This window comes from Hyla sarda, chromosome 1, assembly GCF_029499605.1.
Source record: "Hyla sarda isolate aHylSar1 chromosome 1, aHylSar1.hap1, whole genome shotgun sequence".
In the NCBI taxonomy this organism is placed as follows: domain Eukaryota; kingdom Metazoa; phylum Chordata; class Amphibia; order Anura; family Hylidae; genus Hyla; species Hyla sarda.
The window spans coordinates 313,464,187-313,483,122 of NC_079189.1; the positions used below are offsets into that span (position 1 = coordinate 313,464,187).

The following is an 18,936-nucleotide window of genomic DNA, read 5'->3' on the forward strand; positions in this document are numbered from 1 at the left end:
TTGTGCATGTAAAAAATGGGCATTAAACAAGCAAATAGTCACTACCACAAAAGCAACATTATTATGGGATAGTGACTCTGTAATAAAGGTATGCAATGGAGCATGACATGATTCATATAGAAGCAGACAGGAAAAAAAAAAAAAGTAGAGGTGCAGTATTACTGCTCATGTGCAGGAGCCAGTAATAGGATTTAAATCTAATTTGTGACATGGATGAAATTTTGCTGGTATGGGTGCCATTATTTTAACTGTGACATAACCATCAAAAAGTAAACAAGAACAGGTCTCAAAATAAATTGTCCTTTGGATACATATCACTTAATAAATGTTCTTGCTTTCTTTGTAGAACATATTTTAATAAGAACGTACACTTAGGCCAGGTTCACATTGCTGTCGTGCTCCGTCCAGTTCTGGATCTGCTTGGCTTTTTTTTCCTTTTTGGCCACAAAACAGGTCGGAGCACAACTGACACCACTGAGTCACAACAAATCTCCTTGACTTGTATGGGGTCAGTTGGGGATCTGGTAGATTACAGGAGTTTGGTGAGGAAAAAAATAAAATAAAATAGTGCATGCATTATTTTTTTTTACATTAAACTCCCCTCATTTCATCGGACTTCTATAGCTGAGCCCTGTGGCAATATGAATGAGCCCCAAAATAAGTTATTTATGTAACTAAATCTTAATTAGTTAAAGTTGTGCCATTAAAAAAGAGGTTTCTAACAACAAAAAGTAACCAGCAATGAGACTAGAGGAAACCATTATTGCTATCTTTCACTCTTTGCAGCACCTTTAAATAAAATGTTGCGATACATACAGGTATACATTCCATATAGGTTCTTTAGGTGAAGACTGTTACCTAACCAATTGAAAACATAAGAAACAGTATAACAGAGCAGCAGCCAGACATGGTTATGTGGTGGTCTTGATGTAGCATAGCGAATATGATATACACTATTTTACTCATCCAGGAAAAGCCAACTTAATACATACTTTTCCAGAAAAAGAAAAAAAAAAAGAAAAAACAAACAAACATGATGGTCTAGAAAGTTATATAACTAATAAGTTTGTTACCCATAAAGCAACGTTACAGGCAAAGCTGAAAATCCAACTTTTCCTCCCAGAAATAAGAGGCACAACCTCCAAGTTTAGCTAACACGGGCCCTACATGCACTTTTTAAAGACAACGCAGACAATTATTAAAAAAATAAAAAAATAAAAAAAAGGGTGGATACAAGGAGACACTATTTGATCCCTGGATTGTAGGGGGCATGTAAATTAATCTTTGGTGGTGAATGAATTTTCAGCTTTTGTCACTTTATGTACATAATTGATGTGATCCACTAGAATAGACATTTAATTTAATACATTGTGAAAAATGAATAGCTTATTTTGTTGCTAAATTAATGTGTACACATTATTGATGTAGTATTCTATAAAAAAATAAAAAAAATGTTGAGCAAAAATGTCTTTTTTTCCCCTGCAGTGGCATAAAGCAAAAAGCGGTATAAGTGGTATGGAAAAAAGTAATATGAAAAATTAAGAAAGGGGTGTGAAATGCCTATAGATTGCTACACCCTTAGCATTCAGTGTGCAACTGCAAACACAAGAAAATTAACCAGTGTACAGTACTAGTACTGCTTAAATAACACACAAGATTATACATTGCAGCATAAGTAATACTACATACATACGTTCTCAGAACATTCTGGTATATATGTTCTCCACCATACATACGCTCTTGTGCTTGACCCAAGCAAACATACAAAAGCAACATGGCCACTACCACAGAGTCTTACATTCCATCCGTCCGCTCTCACAGTATCTGAAGGCTCTATAATAAGGTAGATTGCTAAATTGTTTGGAGCTACCACTGTATTCTGTTTTTAGTTTTTTTTTTCCCGTTTAAATATAAAAGCACATGCTAAAAGATCACATCCACGTAATCTTGCAGCAAAAACACTCGGAATGATCACACAAAAACCAGGGAATGTTAGTGCACACACAAAATAAGCTAAGGAAATATATAAAAAATAATAATCTTTGGAGTCCCAATCACACGGTTAGTATAACAATCCCATAATTGTGAAGACTAATTAGAAGCTTTATAATTGATTAAATCACACAGTGCAAAAAGAGGTCCATCGACCCTTTTGTGTAAAGAATAGGCTGGAAGCCACACGGGTTCAGTTCAATGGATGCTTATTGTGCATGTGCATCTGAAAATACACAAATACACATGTGACTAGGAACACCCGAGCTGGACTTGTGCTCTCAGACTGGTCATTCTGAATCACGATGCACTTCTGAAGCATCAGCTCGACATATAGGACAGGTACGGTTTGCCTAGAGAAGAGAGAATAGGACAAATTAATAATAATAAAAATTATTAACCAAAGAATAAGTTGGCCAGCACTATTGATTCCAAACTATTGTAAAGACCTGGCTTACAGGTGCAAGCTGCTGGGCTAAATATACAGCAACAGGAGAATACAGCAGCACACTGCTAGCACAAAGATATAGATGAAACATGAGTATATAGCTAAAACATGAGTATATAGATAAAACATGAAAAGCTATACAGCTGTAGTGCAATAAATGAAAATATGAAACTATGAAATTATGAGGTACTTGGCTTGCAAATTTGGCGGCCAAATTTGCAAGCTAAGTACCTCATAATTTCATATTTTCATTTATTGCACTACAGCTGTATAGCTTTTCATGTTTTATCTATATACTCATGTTTTATCTATATCTTTGTGCTAGCAGTGTGCTGCTGTATTCTCCTGTTGCTGTATAATATTATATATATATATATATATATATATATATATATATATATATATATATATATATATATATATGGAATAAATTCACTAGGGTATATGCACTGACAACACAAGCTTCCAGGGGAGGCATTCTGTACTTCACTTGGTTAAGTACTTTTATGCTGCATATATTGTCCAGCTTCTACTTGTGAATTTAAGTGATTCGGCTCCACTTTGGGTTACTATTTGATCTGACCAGGTAGCTACCTGCATTAATATAGGCTTCTTCTGCCTCATCTGGTTTTCCCCTCTGCTCAAGTCACTCTTTGTTTTCTCTATGGTGCCTAGTTTGTTTTAAGTTTCATCTTCAGTCTTTTGCTTTTCCCCTGTCTTTTCCCTCTTGGGGGTCCCCCTTTATCCTTTATGTTTTGTTTTGTTTGTAGCTTAGATTTTGAAAACTTTAATAAAAGCTTACTATTGGAAGAAATAAAATCTCACCTTAAGCCACTTGTCGACACACTTGGCATGGAATTCATGGTTGCACGGTAAGACTCTTAGAAGTTGCCTTGACTCAAAATCACACATGCATACTACACACCTGAAAAGAAGGAGAAAAAAAAAAAATAATAATAATAAAAAAAAAAAAGTTTCATTAATTCACACTATTCGACTAGAAAAACCTTGACAGACAAAAATAAATAAACTAACTCAACATGTATGGCTTTAAAGGGGTTATCCAGGAAAAATTATTATTTTTTTTATAAATCAACTGGCTCCAGAAAGTTAAACAGATTTGTAAATTACTTCTATAAAAAATAAAAATAAAAAATCTTAATCCTTTCAGTACTTATGAGCTGATGAAGTTGAGTAGTTCTTTTCTGTCTAACTGCTCTCTGATGACACCTGTCTCGGGAACTGCCCAGAGAAGAAGAAAATCTCCATAGCAAACCTATTCTTCTATTTTTTCCTGGAATACCCCTTTAAGTGGTGAATCAGTTAGTAACCAACAGTTAGTAAAACATTTTGGGCTAAGAAGGCTAGGGATAACACCCACTGGACCCACCCCCCCAGTGGGACACTAGGGCATACTATTAGATAGGGGAAGTAGGACCTTTATTAAGGAGATGAGATTAACATTTTTGTACAAAAAAAATTCTATTTCTAATTTGCTTTATCTTTACTACTTCTCCTTACTCATCTAATTATTATTATTATAAGCTGGACTGAACCCTATATGATTACATTCCGGCATGGACAGACTTTTCCCTGGGAATGAATTCCAATTGGAGGCATTTTTGCTATTATAAAAGTTTTTTTTTCTTTCTTTTTTATCTATATTCACCCCTATGACAATAGAATCTAGCTATGCTATCTTATCTAATAAATCTTTCTCTATCGGCTCCATTGGCGGGACACAGACCTTGGGTGTATGGTGTTGTTGCTAGGAGACTTGACACTAAGGAAACCAAAACGTCGGCTCCTCCCAGCAGGATATACCCGCCTACAGAGCCTGAGGTAATCAGTTTTAGCTTAGTGTCGCAGGAGATGGACACTAGTCTGGGTTTCCCCCCAGACTTGGTCTAACATTTTTTTTTATTTTTACAGAATAGGGATGTTTAGTTTTTCTTATTCCCCTTTATTTTTCTTTTTTCAGGTGGGGACTCCGGAACATAGCGTTCACTGTTTCCCCATTTGCGATTGAGGGGGCACAAGCATCATGGATGTACTGTTAACCCCCTCTTGCCAACGGTCAGCGCTTGGGGTTGTACCTTATGGGTCCGGGTCCCCCACTTTTCCCTGCGCGTCTCGCTTTTCAAGCCCGGCATGACGCAGGTGACAAAAAAGCTGGCTGAAGACTTCATGAGGTGAGTTCTTCAGATTGAGGTGAGTATTCTCCTTACGGGCCTACGGAGTCAGTGGTGTAGGACTGTGTATGGATTTCTTTTAACAGCTATCAGCAGCCATGGCTGCCTTTTCTACTTTAGTTACTTCTGTGCTCTGTCCGCGTCCTATGAGACGCGGCCGGGGCGCAGTTTACTTTCACCTTCGCAGCGGCCGCTGTGTCGGCATTCTCGCTCGCTCCCATTCCCCTTCACTCACATAAGCTTCAGGGACGGGAGCGTGCACCATTATTTACCGGCCTCCTTCTTTCTCTCAGAGTTCGCGCCCTTGAAAGAGCACAAATCTCTCTGGCCAATGGGGACTGAGCAGGGATCTGTCAGCCAATCAGAGGCGCCTCAGTCTAGTCCGGACCCTCGTTTCTGATTGGTCCGGCCGTCCCTGCTAGTGTTCTCTCCCTTTTCGTTTTCTTCACAGCGGCTGCCTGAGGGGACACGGACGCTGGTAAGGCTGTTTCATTTTGTCTTTTTCATGTCCGAGCCCAGAACTGTTCCTCCCTCTAAAACAGGTACCTGAAGTCCTGGTCACCTACGACTCTTGTAAGAGCTGTAACTCCAAAATGCCTGGGTCTGCTGTACCCACTTGTTCCGTCTGCACCACTGCACCTCCTGATCCCCCTGGTATTCCTATTCAGGATGCTCCCCCAGACCCAGTGGGTTCTGCTGCCCCTCCAATATGGGTGTCTTCCCTCTCTCAGTCTATTTCTGACTTGGCTCTGTGGTGACTGCCTTAGAGAGGTCTTCCTTACACCGTTCCCCTAGAGAGCCTCGCTCTCCCTCACCCTATTTTAAACGCTCTCACAAGTGTAATAGGGGTCAGTCCTCTGACTCCTCTCCTGAGTCTTGGTACAGGCATAGGCGCTCCTCTCATGGGCACCGTCCATCTGCTACGTCTCTAAACAAGTGGCTTTCTTCTAGAAGACTCTCTCCGAGTCGCCGTTCTGAATCTCCAGAACGACGCGCCAGGTCAGTGTCTCCCTCCTCTAAGGCTGCCTCCACCTGTTCCCACTCCCCTGGTGAACTAGTTGATGAGGCTGCTTCTGTCTCTGACTTAGAAGACCACGCAGACATGACTGATACGGTGGACTCATTGGTTTCGGCCATAAGAGACACCTTTCACCTAGAGGACCCAGGAACTTCGGACGCTGTCCCAGAAGTTTCCTTTTATCGTGCCCGTCCAGCACCCAAAACGTTCAGCTCCCATGCTGAATTTGAAGCCTTGCTAGAGTCTGCCTGGAGGCACCCTGGCAAGAGGTTTCAAGAAATAAAGAAGGTTCAAGCGCGTTATCCCTTTGCTAAGGACCTTATGACCCGGTGGACCTCACCTCCTACGGTGGACCCACCAGTCTCCCGTCTAAGACCACTACCCTACCCTTGTCCGATGCTGCTTCCTTTAAGGATCCAGCGGACAAGAAGGTGGAAACCTTGGCTAAATTTGCCTTTGAGGCTACGGGTTCTCTTCTCCCTACCTTTGCCTCTGCCTGGGTTTCCAGGGCCCTTGCGATTTGGGTTTCCTGACTCCGCCAGGGCATTTCTTCTGGGGCTTCCTCGGAAGAACTGGCCGAATTAATTCTCCTGCTTTCTAAAGCGGGAGACTTACAATGTTCTGCTTCCATGCAGTCGGCCCGCTGTGCTGCCTTTGCCATGGGTAACCTTGTGGCTCTCCGTAGATCCGCGTGGCTTAAAGCCTGGGATGCGGACGCAGCTTCTAAAAAGGTCTCTCACTGAGCTTCCTTTTACTGGCTCTCGGCTTTTTGGTAAGCGCCTAGACGAGATCATCTCGGAAGCCATAGGAGGGAAGAGTTCCTTATTACCTCAAAATAAGGCCTGTACGACTACCTCTCGCCGTAAATCTAACTTTTTTTTTCGGTCCTTTTGGACCTTCGGGGTCACGAAGGGGAATAGGCAGGCTCCTTCTTGGGACAAGGCGGCTCCCTTCTTCCAGGCTCGCCCATCCTGGAAATCGGATAACCGTTCGGGCCGCTCTGCGCCCAAGGCGGGTACCCGCAAACCTACCTTTGCCCCCACCCGAAGATTTTTCTCGGGTGGGAGGTCGTTTGTTACTCTACCGGGACGTCTGGACCACACAGGTGCAGGACTCCTGGGTCAGAGACGTGGTGTTCAGCGGTTACCGGATCGAGTTTGCCTCTCTTCCAAAGGATCGTTTTTACCTTTCCCGAGCTCCGCAGTCTCCCTCCTTGGCAAAAGCCTTTCGGGGTCCCTCCTCATTCAGAGTGTCATCGTCCCGGTTCCTCCCAGGGAACGCTTTCGAGGTTTTTAGTCCAACCTCTTTGTAGTTCCCAAGAAAGAGGGTTCCGTACGCCCAATCTTGGATCTAAAGCTTCTCAACAGGCATCTCCTCCTGCACCGGAGTCTCTCCATTCGGTTGTGGCAACCATGGATCAGGGAGAGTTTCTTTCCTCGGTGGACATCAGGGACGCCTACCTCCATGTTCAGATTTTTCCGGGGCACCAGCGATTCCTCCGATTTGCTGTCCCGGAGGGACATTTCCAGTTCGTGGCTCTCCCCTTCGGCCTGGCCACAGCTCCGAGGGTATTCACCAAAGTCCTTGCACCGGTGATCGGCCTGCTTCGGACAAGGGGGGGGGGGGGGGGGGGGGGTCTCAGTGATCCCTTACTTGGATGACCTTCTGATCAAGGCTCCGTCCAGAGACCAGAATCTAGAGAGCCTCACCCTCACCTTTCAGGCCCTGTCTCGCTTCGGTTGGTTAGTCCAATCTATCCCCAACTCAGTCCCTAGTTTTTCTAGGACTTCGGTTCGACACCCAGTCCACCCGGGTTCACAGGCGATTGACCCTTCTGTCAGGGGTTCGTATACTCAGGAACCCTTCCCCAGTGTCCATTCGATTTTGCATGGAAGTCCTGGGTCGGATGGTGGCGGCCATGGAGGCCGTTCCCTTCACTCAGTTTCATTTTCATCCCCTTCAACTTGCGATTCTATCCCGGTGTTCTCCATTGTCCCTCGATAGCAAGATTGTACTTCCTCGGGCATCTCGCCACTCCCTTCTGTGGTGGCTCCGCTCCCACCTGCTTCTTCAGGGATGCTCCTTCCCTCCATTGGCTGGTTGTCACGACGGATGCCAGCCTTTCGGGTTGGGGGGGGGGGGGGGGGTGTCTTCCGAGACCGGACAGTCCAGGGCCTTTGGTCTCCCAGGGAGACACTCTTCTCGATCAACATCCTGGAACTGAGAGCAATCTACCTTTGTCTGTTACATTGGGAGAACCTTCTCCAGGGCCGCCCAGTTCATGTCCAGTCGGACAACTCCACTGTGGTGGCATACATCAATCGCAAGGGCAGCACCCGCAGCTCGGCAGCGATTGCCGAAGTTTCCAAGATCCTTCTCAGGGTTCCGGCCATCTCGGCTATCCATATTCCGGGCGTAAACAATTGGGAAGCGGACTTCCTAAGCCGTCCTCTCCCGATCCCAGAGAGTGGTCCCATCATCCGGAGCTGTTTGCAGAGATCTGTGTCCTCTGGGGAACTCCAGATGTGGACCTCTTTGCATCCCGCCACAACAAGAAGGTTCCCCTCTATGTGTCAAAGTCACGGGACCCCCGTGCTCTAGCAGCGGACGCACAATTCCTTGATCGGGGTTCACCCTTCCTTATCTGTTCCCTCCTCTTCCTCTCCTTCCCAGGGTACTGAGGAAGCTCAGAGCGGAGAACATTCCTGCCATTCTCGTGGCTCCAGATTGGCCTCGGAGGGCGTGGTATGCCGACGTCGTCCGGCTCCTGGACGACGTTCCGCTGCGTCTTCCACTTCGTCCAGACGTTCTCTCTCAGGGTCCCCTGTGCCACCGCAATTTACCATCGCTGCATTTGACGGTGTGGCGGTTGAGACCGCGGTACTAAGGGCCCGTGGCTTCTCAACACAGGTGATTCGCAGTATGCTGAAGGCACGCAAGCCCTCTTCCGCAATGATTTACCACTGTACCTGGCCTTATTTTCGTTGGTGCCAATTGTGTTCTCCCTTCCTCAACAACTTTCATTTTTGCATTCAGGGCTGGATCAACAATTAGCTCTCAGCTCCTTAAAGGGTCAAGTATCTGCCCTTTCCATTCTTTTCCAACGCCCTCTGGCATCTGATTCTCATGTTCGGACTTTTCTTCAAGGAGTGGCCCACGCGGCGCCTCCTTACAGGTCTCCTACACCCCCTTGGGATCTGAATTTGGTCCTTGGCGCTCTACAGGGTGCGCCCTTCGAACCCCTCAGGGAGGTTTCCCTTCATCTCCTTTCCTGGAAGGTGGCAATTACCTCCATCAGACGGGTTTCGGAATTGGCGGCTCTTTCTTGCTGCTCTCCCTTTCTAATTGTCCATCAGGACAAAGTTGTTTTTCGTCCGGTTACGTCTTTCTTGCCTAAGGTGGTTTCTCCTTTCCACCTTAATGAGGATATCGTTTTCCCATCCTTTTGTCCCGCTCCATCTCATCCCGGCGAGCGTTTGCTTCATAAACTTTATGTGGTACCTACCTCTCAGTTACATCATCTTTTCGTCAGTGTGATTCCTTTTTTGTCCTTATGGACGGCCACCGTAAGGGTCTACCTGCCTCTAAGGCGACCATTTCGCGGTGGATCAGGTCTGCCATTTTGGAGGCTTACCGTTGTAGGGGGAAGACCCCTCCTTTCAGGGTTTCAGCTCATTTCACGCGTTCTGTTGGAGCTTCCTGGGCTCTTCATAACAGAGCCTCAGCCTCTCAAGTTTGTAAGGCGGCTACCTGGTCGTTCTTGCACACTTTTACTAAATTCTACCAGGTTCATACCTTTGCATCCGCAGATGCTAGTCTGGGCCGTAAGGTGTTGCAGGCGGCGGTGGCTCAGCCTGCCCCTTGATTGTTTTCTGTGCCCACCATAGGGACGGCTTTGGTACGTCCCAAGGTCTGTTTCCCCCAATGGAGCCGATAGAGAAAGAGGGATTTTTGTCTTACCGTAAAATCCATTTCTCAGAGGATCCATTGGGGGACACAGCTCCCGCCCTTTCTTTGGTGTTCCGGTTTTGGTTACCTGTCCGAGGGTGTGTGCAGTTAATTTTTTTGTTCTGGTTCCTCGGACTGGTCATGGTTTTTTGCCTCTCGGTTCTCTCCTACTGCTTGGGGACTAAACTGATTACCTCAGGCTCTGTAGGCGGGTATATCCTGCTGGGAGGAGCCGACTTTTTGGTTTCCTTAGTGTCAAGTCTCCTAGCAACAACAGCATACACCCAAGGTCTGTGTCCCCCAATGGATCCTCTGAGAAAAGGATTTTACGGCAAGACAAAAATCCCTCTTTACAAGCTGCTGGCGATACCTGTTAAGAATAGTGAACGGATGTTGATATTGATTTATTATCACCAATTATTTTGCCCTTGCACATGCTTGATATAAATTCCATGCAGAGTTATAGTATGGCTGAGATGGCGCATGCACTAAACCTACTATACATAAGCAGAAGTGGTGCCCGCTGTTACATGGTGATTGACGCATGCGCCACACTGTAGAAAGTGTGCACGTCCCATTTTGAGACCATGCTAACGGAGGTATACTTCGATCGGGTTCTGTTTGTATCTGTATACATATTTGTTTGTCCCAGCATTGTTTTCGGAGGATCCCGATTACCAGCCAGGTGAAACTCGTTGGGCATGAAAATAATTTAGATTTTTGATGCTTTATTTGAAGCTGGGCTGTAGAATAATAATTATTGCTAGGTGGATTTGTGTGTGTTACAATTACAAGAACCCTGACCACCTTGATACTAAGATATATCTATATCAGATTTTTTTGAACCCGTCTTTATTATGTTTTTTGCATCTTGAGGGGTACTGATAAGTTCTAACTGGTGATAATTAAAGGTTAAGTTTTAATTCCGGTGCTTCAGTGAATTTGTTAGTTTGCACGGTATAGTGTTTTTTTTTTTATATCTATTTGTCCAGGTCTTTTCTGTGATTGTTTGCTTTGGGACATCAATAAAAATCACAAGTCAAACTTTATAAGCCACTTACAGTAACCTGCTGATACAGGGCCACTTACAGTAACCTGCTGGTACAGGGTAATAGTGTGGGTTATGCTGATTCCACTGTCGTTTACTTACACCCCGCTCATGTGGCCCCGTTATCAAGTTATGCTTGCAAATTTTAATATGCAAATTAAGTACAGAGTGTTAAGTGTGAAGGAAGGACCTGTGCACTTCATTTGCATATTTGGGATTTTCAAGGCATAATTTGGGAATGGGGCCACATAGGAAAAAAGGAAATCAGCATCACCCGCAGCAATTCAATGTACCAGGCTAGTCTAGGTGATGCTGATGACAGATTCCCTTTAAAGAGCAATGCTCACAAAGACAAACCTTATCCCCATGTCCTATTCGAGCCCAGCTTGGGTCCCACCTCTCTGATCCAGAGCAGAGGGCCACTAAAACAGGGTCTCTTGTTCAAGAGGACTTTATCAGTTACTGATCATAACAGAGGCTTTCCCAAGTAAAACTAGTATCCATATAAAAATGGGTTAGCTTTCCGATATGGATACAGAGAACAGATTGCCAGTTTTGCCAGCAGTCATCTTCTGTCTGTGGTTAGGTTTAGACAAGTGATAAAAGCCACTCTCCAATTAATAGCTGAATAGACAACCAACTGCTATGGCTTGTCTATTCAGCTTTATTTTTTTCTAATAAAACTTACAAAGTCTGTTCCGACTGGTGGTTGTTTGGGTTAAATCTATATGACGGAAGCTGTTCTATATCTGCTTTTGTTAATCCTCGTGGTTTAGCTTCTCCCAGTCTTTCAGCAAGATTTAGCAATGCCTACAATGAAAGGATAAGTAGATAAATATATGAAATTAATTTAGACAAAGGGTGGGTGGGAGAGGAGAAACATTATGGAAAACAAGATAATTTGCAAAGCTTAAAGAGTACCTATCATGATCTAAACTCTCCCTAATCCTGCCCCCCCCCCTGCTGTGCTCTGATTGACAGGCAGGGAGAAGTGCTGAGCTTGTCTGTGTCCTGGCTGCAGTCTGAGATTTAGGACTCCAGCATGACTCTGAAATCTATTAAAACATTTTTTTTAAAAAAGGCTTGCGGCCAGGACTGGTAGGGAGACCCCTAGTCGTAATTTTGGAAGTGGAAAATTAAATAGAAAGAAGCATATTTTTTAATAACATGCCATTGGAAAGTTATTCTGCATACATTAATGTATAATATATAAAAAAAAAAAGAAAACTTTTTTATGAAAGGTACCCTTTAACCCCTTAAGGACCAAGGACGTACCGGTACGTCCTTGGTCCTGCTCCCATGATATAACGCGGGGTTACACGGTAACCCCGCATCATATCACAGCGGGCCCGGCGTCCTAGTGAAGCTGGAACCCGCCGCTAATAGCGAGCGGCGCGCTATTAACCCTTTAGCCGTGCGCTCAGAGCTGAGCCACATGGCTGAAAGTGAAAGTAAAAACTGCCGGTTAGTTCATTGGGCTGTTCAGGATAGCCGCGGCGGAATCGCGGCATCCCGAACAGCTTGCAGGACAGCCGGAGGGTCCTTACCTGCCTCCTCGCTGTCCGATCGCCAAATGACTGCTTAGTGCCTGAGATCCAGGCATGAGCAGTCAAGCGGCAGAATCATCGATCACTGGTTTCCTATGAGAAACCAGTGATCAATGTGAAAGATCAGTGTGTGCAGTGTTATAGCCCCCTATGGGAGCTATAACACTGCAAAAAAAAAAAAATAAAAAAAAAAAGTGAAGATCATTTAACCCCTCCCCTATTAAAAGTTTGAATCACCCCCTTTTTACCATAAAAAAAAAAACAGTAAATAAAAATAAAAACATATGGTATCACCGCGTGCAGAAATGTCCGAATTATAAAAACATATCGTTAATTAAACCGCTCGATCAATGGCGTACGCGAAAAAAAAATTCCAAAGTCCAAAATAGTGCATTTTTGGTCACTTTTTATATCATTTAAAAATGAATAAAAAGCAATCAATAAGTCCTATCAATGCACAAATGGTACCGTTAAAAACTTCAGATCACGGCACAAAAAATGAGCCCTCATACCGCCCCATACGCGGAAAAATAAAAAAGTTATAGGGGTCAGAAGATGACAATTTTAAACGTATACATTTTCCTGCATGTAGTTATGATTTTTTCCACAAGTACGACAAAATCAAACCTATATAAGTAGGGTATCATTTTAATCGTATGGACCTACAGAATAAAGATAAGGTGTCATTTTTACCGAAATATGTACTACGTAGAAATGGAAGCCCCCAAAAGTTACAAAACAGCATTTTTTTTTTCAATTTTGTCGTACAATGATTTTTTTTTCCGTTTCACCGTAGATTTTTGGGCAAAATGACTGACGTCATTACAAAGTAGAATTGGTGGCGCAAAAAATAAGCAATCATATGGATTTTTAGGTGCAAAATTTAAAGAGTTATGATTTTTTAAAGCAAGAGCAAAAAACGAAAATGCAAAAACTGAAAAAACCCCGGTCCTTAAGGGGTTAAGTGATCATTAATTGGTTTGGCTATGGTAAATATCCTTTTGTGTCAAATAATTTCAAAAAGGAATTTTTGATAGCAAAAAAAAAAAAAATGAATATGTCTGAATACATACACCAACCTCATAGTTTTCCACCTCTCCATCTTCTACATCCAACTCGAAGCTAAAGGCTGGTCCCACAGCAGGAGGCACTGGAAGCATTGATCTTGAAGAGAAAAATAGCAGACCATCAAGCAACCTTAATCCCAAAACAACGCTCTAGTCTAAGGCTACATTCACGCTAAGGAATAATTGCCCAGAGATATTCCGGGTGCCGCAGCCACTGCAATCCATCAGCGATAGGACAGCGTGGAACCTGCACAGTTACCATTAACGACAATACAGTCCTTGCAGATTTCCACCGGAAGAATTGGCCAATAGAAAACCCATTTACATTAATGTTAGATTTATGTAGCAGAATTTCCAAACGTGAAAGTAGCCTAATTCTTCACTAATTTTTATTCACACTAGCAGATGTAAAGTGTAGTTGCACACTGCTAGTCACCTCATATTTTAAGAAAAACATCCTATAAATTGAAAAGTGCACATTATAGCAAAAAGTTGGTATTTTAGTGAAATGACTGTGCCTCAGAGAATGTCATACAGCATATTGGTTGGGAAATAAAGGGAATGCTATGCTTTTTAGCATGGTTTCCACTTTCCAGTGACCTACATGATGTACATAGCTTTCCAAAGAAAAGTGTACCCCTACTTCTTCCAAACCTGAATTTCTAAGATGAGAAAGAAGTAGGGGGTAGATAAAAGGTAGTATGACTGGAAAATCAGACTACACGTGGAATTGTTGTCAGTTACCATGGGGACACAGTTGATAAGCGAAGAGTCATTTCAAAGCAGTTAGGTCAGATATGCTCAAGTTAGCAGAAAATAGACAAGCAACATATATCTTTTTCACTTAACTAAGGTACATTATGTTGTACATTAAATACTTACAGAACATAAGGTAAAAGGCTTGGATGGTAAGGTGGTGGTGGTATTGGTTGTTGTGATCTATATCTGCTACGACCAGTTAGTCTTCGAGGCATAAATGGGGGATACGGCTAAAAGCATAAAAAAAAAAAAAGGAATTGTAATTTCTCAATTATTGAATGACTTTATATGCTATTACACATCAGTAAACAAGAAAATAAAAATAAAGGATTATTCTGCAGCATTTTCAATTAACTTAATTTGTGCACATCAATGTACAATAAATATCACAAATGTTGCAGCTTACTTTCACAGAGTATGAATTTTATAGTTTTTCAAGACAAGACAATTTTCAAGACAACCTCTGTCCACATGAATGTTTTGTATAGAAGAATTCCCCTGCCCAAAATAATTCCTATTAATTAGAGCAGAGAGGACCCACACAGAAATCCTCCTGCTTGTGGGTGACTGGGTTTGCCGTAAGGCCATGTTCACAAGGCAGAATTTCCATGCTGGATTCCGCATTGGAATCCGGCACGGAGATACCACTGCAGCCTATGAGACAGCACATTCCTGTAAGGTCCTAGCGACGGCTTGTTATGCCGGCGCCCCAGTGTCCGGAATGTCCGCACGAGATTCTCTGTGCAATACAATCACTTTCTGTAGTGCAACTGACTGATTTATCCTAAACATAACTACAGTCCAATCTGCCAGTAACAAGAACGGTCTGGTTTTGCCCATAACAACCAATCACAGCTTAGCTTTAATATCTTAATGAGCTCTGGTAAAGTGAAAGCTGAGCTGTGCTTGGTTGTTCTAAGTGAAACCTGAACATTTTGGTCTCAGGCAGATAGATCTAGGCCATTGAGTTGTACACATTCTTGCAGACTGCAGTTGTCAAATTAAGGAGATTACTTGTATAAACTTACAACTCCAAATGAAACCTCCTGGTGTAAAGGATCATGTGTTATGAACTGTAAAGGGGCAGAGGGTTGTAATGTTGGTGCATGAGCAGGCGGAGGATATGTAAATCCTCCTACAGGTAGATGTTCACCCAACAGCTCTACTTCATTCTCTATCCTCTGCAGAGGCTGTAAAATAAATAACATAAATAAATACCAACCAGGATCACATACACAAAAACAAATTTAAATGGACAAATTAACAGAATACTGCAAATACTGTATACTTGCAACAAATTACAGGTACAGTCTGAGGAAGCGCGTCTGACGCGCAAAACAGCTGTAACCTGCTCGGCTGGTCATGCCGGCGTCTACACCTGTCTTTCCGTAATGGAGTTTTATATGCGCTGTGAATAAAAGAAAATTTGCACACAGAATGCTGTAAGTGCTATCCATTCTACACATTGTGATACATTTTGGACTTTGTTTCTTTTAGGAATCAGGCACCCTATTAGAAGTGTGCAACCCAGACCCTGCCATCGGCTCATGGTAAACCAACCTCCTAAATGCAGTTAGGTACAAATGGTGCGATTGGGCCAACTACCTTTGTCTGTATTTACTCAAAAGTCTATTTTTGAGGTTATTCATTTTACTGGGAAAGCTCTGTATTCATTCAATGATCAAAAAAAAAAACAATGTATCAAAATTGCTACATGGTTGGGTTACCCAATGCTACCTTAGAATCTACTAATACTATTGTTTCATAAAAAAAATGTAACCTAAACTTTCAGTATAAAAAAAAAAAATAAATAAAAATACTTCAGTTACTATTTATACAGTTTCCATACTATAACTCCGATTTCACTGCAGTTATGTTGGTTATTTTATCATAGCCTTTAAACTTACATAGGATTATTTTTACTGCAGTGGAGTATGTAACAAACTACTACAGATCCAGTCATTGGTTTACAGGACTTTGCTTACCGAGCGAGACTGTTGTGTTTGGAAGGGCACAAATTGGCCAGGAGGGGGCAGATGTGCGTGGTGATGTGGGGAAAGGTGCGGTGGATGTAACAAGAATGGGTCACTAGAAATTAGCGGAGGGAAAGCAGCATAGGGAACTGGTAAATGTTGAACAGAGCAAGCTTGAAGCATCTGTAAATGAGAAGAAAAACAAAAAACATTAACTTATGAGACATGAAAATTCATCATATTTATGTAAGCAAAATGAGACTTGCAAAGGAAGGATTTTTTTTTGTAGTAAAGTATGACAACATATACAGTGTTATCCACTGAGACATTTAGATCTTTACAGATCTCTGCACATATGCACATTGTAATTTGCGCAAATAATAAATTCAGCATTCAAACCATTGCATCTGCAGACTTACTCTAGTAACTGGGTAGCGTATATGTGTGAGCTTTCATTTTATTTTTTTTGCGCTACCCATAGGATTTCTATCATTTACATTGATGAATTTGCCAAAAGCTGCAATGATAATTCCTCAGTTCTGACTTCAACTTCAGTATTTTCACATGTTTATGTCTACACAGAGTTACAACTTAATACAAAACAGTTCTTTTGTAGATCATTTGTATAAATATTTTGTTCCATTGATGTGATATACAATTATTAATAAATTTCCCTATTTTAACAAAGAGCAATGAATAGTTGTGAAGATGATCATACTAATAGCTGATTAAATAAAAAATAAAAAGATATTAGTAATAGAGGGGGTGTTTTACTTACTGGAGGAGGCACACTACAGACTGGTAAGTGCTGTCCACTAAAGACCACAGAACAGCCTGGAACCTGTTGTGCACTGCAAGCTGGGATGTGCTGTCCAGTACAAAGAGGGATTCCATGTGGTGCGACTGTTGTGACAGTGTATGAAACTGGCACTGTGCCCTGGTGAATCTGGAAGAAAAATGTCCATAAAGACACGTAGCAAAAATATTATACCAATAAGGAACAATCAATAAGATTACATTTTGGGGGGGGTGGGGGGAAATAAAAGAGATAAAGATGGAAAAGTGGACAAGTCCAATTTGCACCTGTATCTCTCATATATCCTTTAGACAGGTGAATTCTTAACCAACAATCTCTGACATAATAGCAATGAACATAAGAGCAATAACCTCTGCTAGAAAGACTACATTAAAAGCATAGTTAGACATAAATTTGGAGCAATATTGCAAGCCCAAATAGCCATAAGAAGCAACTTTGCTAGGAGAAATTGTGTCACCCTATGGTGACTAGGAAAAACAACATCGCAGATCAGGCTGATGTCCGGTATTTACCCTTTAGATGCTGCGATCAAAGTTGATTGCGGCATCTAAAATGGGAGATTGCCAGTTATCTCAGTAGGCTGTTCAGGACCACCGCAGTAAAATCACGGCGTCCCGAACAGCTGAGAGTGCTTACCTTACTTCCCGCTGTCTGATCGTCACTCCATTCCTCCAAGCCTGAGATCCAGGCTTGAGCAATCGAGTACAGGTAACACTGATCAATGCTATGCTATGGCATAGCATTGATCAGTGTATGCAATCAAAGGATTGCATGTAATAGGAAAAAAAAAAAAGTTAATAAATGTGATTTAACCCCATCAGTAATAAAAGTTTGAATCACCCCCCCCTTTTCCCATAAAAAAAATAGATAAATAAAACTAACATATGTGGTATTGCCGCGTGCATAAATGTCTGAACTATGACAATATAATGTTAATTAAACCGCACGGTCAATGGCGTACACAAAAAAATTCTCAAGTACAAAATTGCGTATTTATAAAAAGCAATCAAGAAGTCTCACTCATCAAAACAAAAATGGTACAGATAAAAACTAAAAAAAATGATCCCTCATACTGACCCTTAAAAGGGGAAAATAAAAAAGTTATTGGGGTCAGAAGAATTTTGGTGCATGTAGTTATCTTTTTTTTTTTTAAGTAGTAAAATAAAATCTATATAAATTAGGTATCCTTGCGACCGTATGGACCTACAGAATTTAAGATATGGTGTCATTTTTACTGAAAAGTGTGTCTTTATTTCTCTTCAATTTTGCCCCACAAATTTTTTGGGTGGTTTCGCCATAGATTGTGGTGAAATGATTAATGGTATCACAAAGTAAAATTGGTGTTGCAAAATACAAGCCCTCATATAGCTCTGTAGGTGGAAAATTGAAAGTGTTATGATTTTTTTAAGGTGAAAAAACTTAAGTGCAAACATTTAAGGTAAGAGGTTAATGAATAATTCACTATGGGACTTTAAGGGTCAATTCACCCGTACAGTATTCTGCGCAGATTTTCTGCTGCAGATGTCAATGTAAACTGAATGACTGAACACAGCGTGAAATCCTGCGCATCAAATCTGCACAGAATACTGTACGGGTCCAAGCTGAAGATGAGGAGGAAAAAACAAAAGTGCAAAAATAAAAAAATGGCCCAAGGGGGAAGGGGTTAAGGCCAAAATGGGCTATTTCCTTAAGATCGCTGATGTTTGCCATTAGCAGCCAAGACTCATGGTCAATGATGAGAGTGCACCTGCTGGTCTTGCTGCAGGGATTGTACAAGCCACAGGGCATAAATGTATGCCCTAGTTTGCTAAGTACCAGGCATCCGGGGCATATATTTATGCCCTGCGTCCTTTGGGAGTTTACTGTAACTAAATTTAAAGGAGTTCTGTAGTGAAAGATACTTATCCTCTATCCTTTGGATCTCCAGCAGTATGCTGGAAGGGGGCGTGCATGGATACATGGAGGGGTGGCGGTCGCGGCTCCCTACGGGGTTGGAATGGCCACTTCCAACAGACTTTGGATAGGGGTTAAGTTATTTTTCACTGCACTACTTCTTTAACATACAAAATGTGTTGAGTAATTTCTAGATGGAAAAAACAAGCAACTTGTGAATCCACATGCAACTAA

The 18,936-nt window shown here is 42.3% G+C and overlaps 1 protein-coding gene across 6 annotated transcripts in view; it reads right to left on the bottom strand.

The window, feature by feature from the left end:
• Positions 1 to 576: 576 nt before the first annotated feature.
• The window catches only part of RNF38 (ring finger protein 38), a 316,802-nt gene continuing 298,442 nt past the window's right edge, over positions 577 to 18,936 (bottom strand). For all 6 annotated transcript variants that reach the window (XM_056518279.1, XM_056518281.1, XM_056518280.1 and 3 more), the window contains 8 exons: positions 16,771 to 16,938; positions 16,005 to 16,175; positions 15,048 to 15,209; positions 14,143 to 14,249; positions 13,273 to 13,357; positions 11,335 to 11,456; positions 3,266 to 3,365; positions 577 to 2,345 (listed from right to left, as the gene is read on the bottom strand). In XM_056518279.1, the coding sequence (XP_056374254.1) occupies positions 2,283 to 2,345; positions 3,266 to 3,365; positions 11,335 to 11,456; positions 13,273 to 13,357; positions 14,143 to 14,249; positions 15,048 to 15,209; positions 16,005 to 16,175; positions 16,771 to 16,938 (978 nt within the window). In that variant the 3' untranslated portion in view covers positions 577 to 2,282. The remainder of the gene's footprint in view (positions 2,346 to 3,265; positions 3,366 to 11,334; positions 11,457 to 13,272; positions 13,358 to 14,142; positions 14,250 to 15,047; positions 15,210 to 16,004; positions 16,176 to 16,770; positions 16,939 to 18,936) is intronic.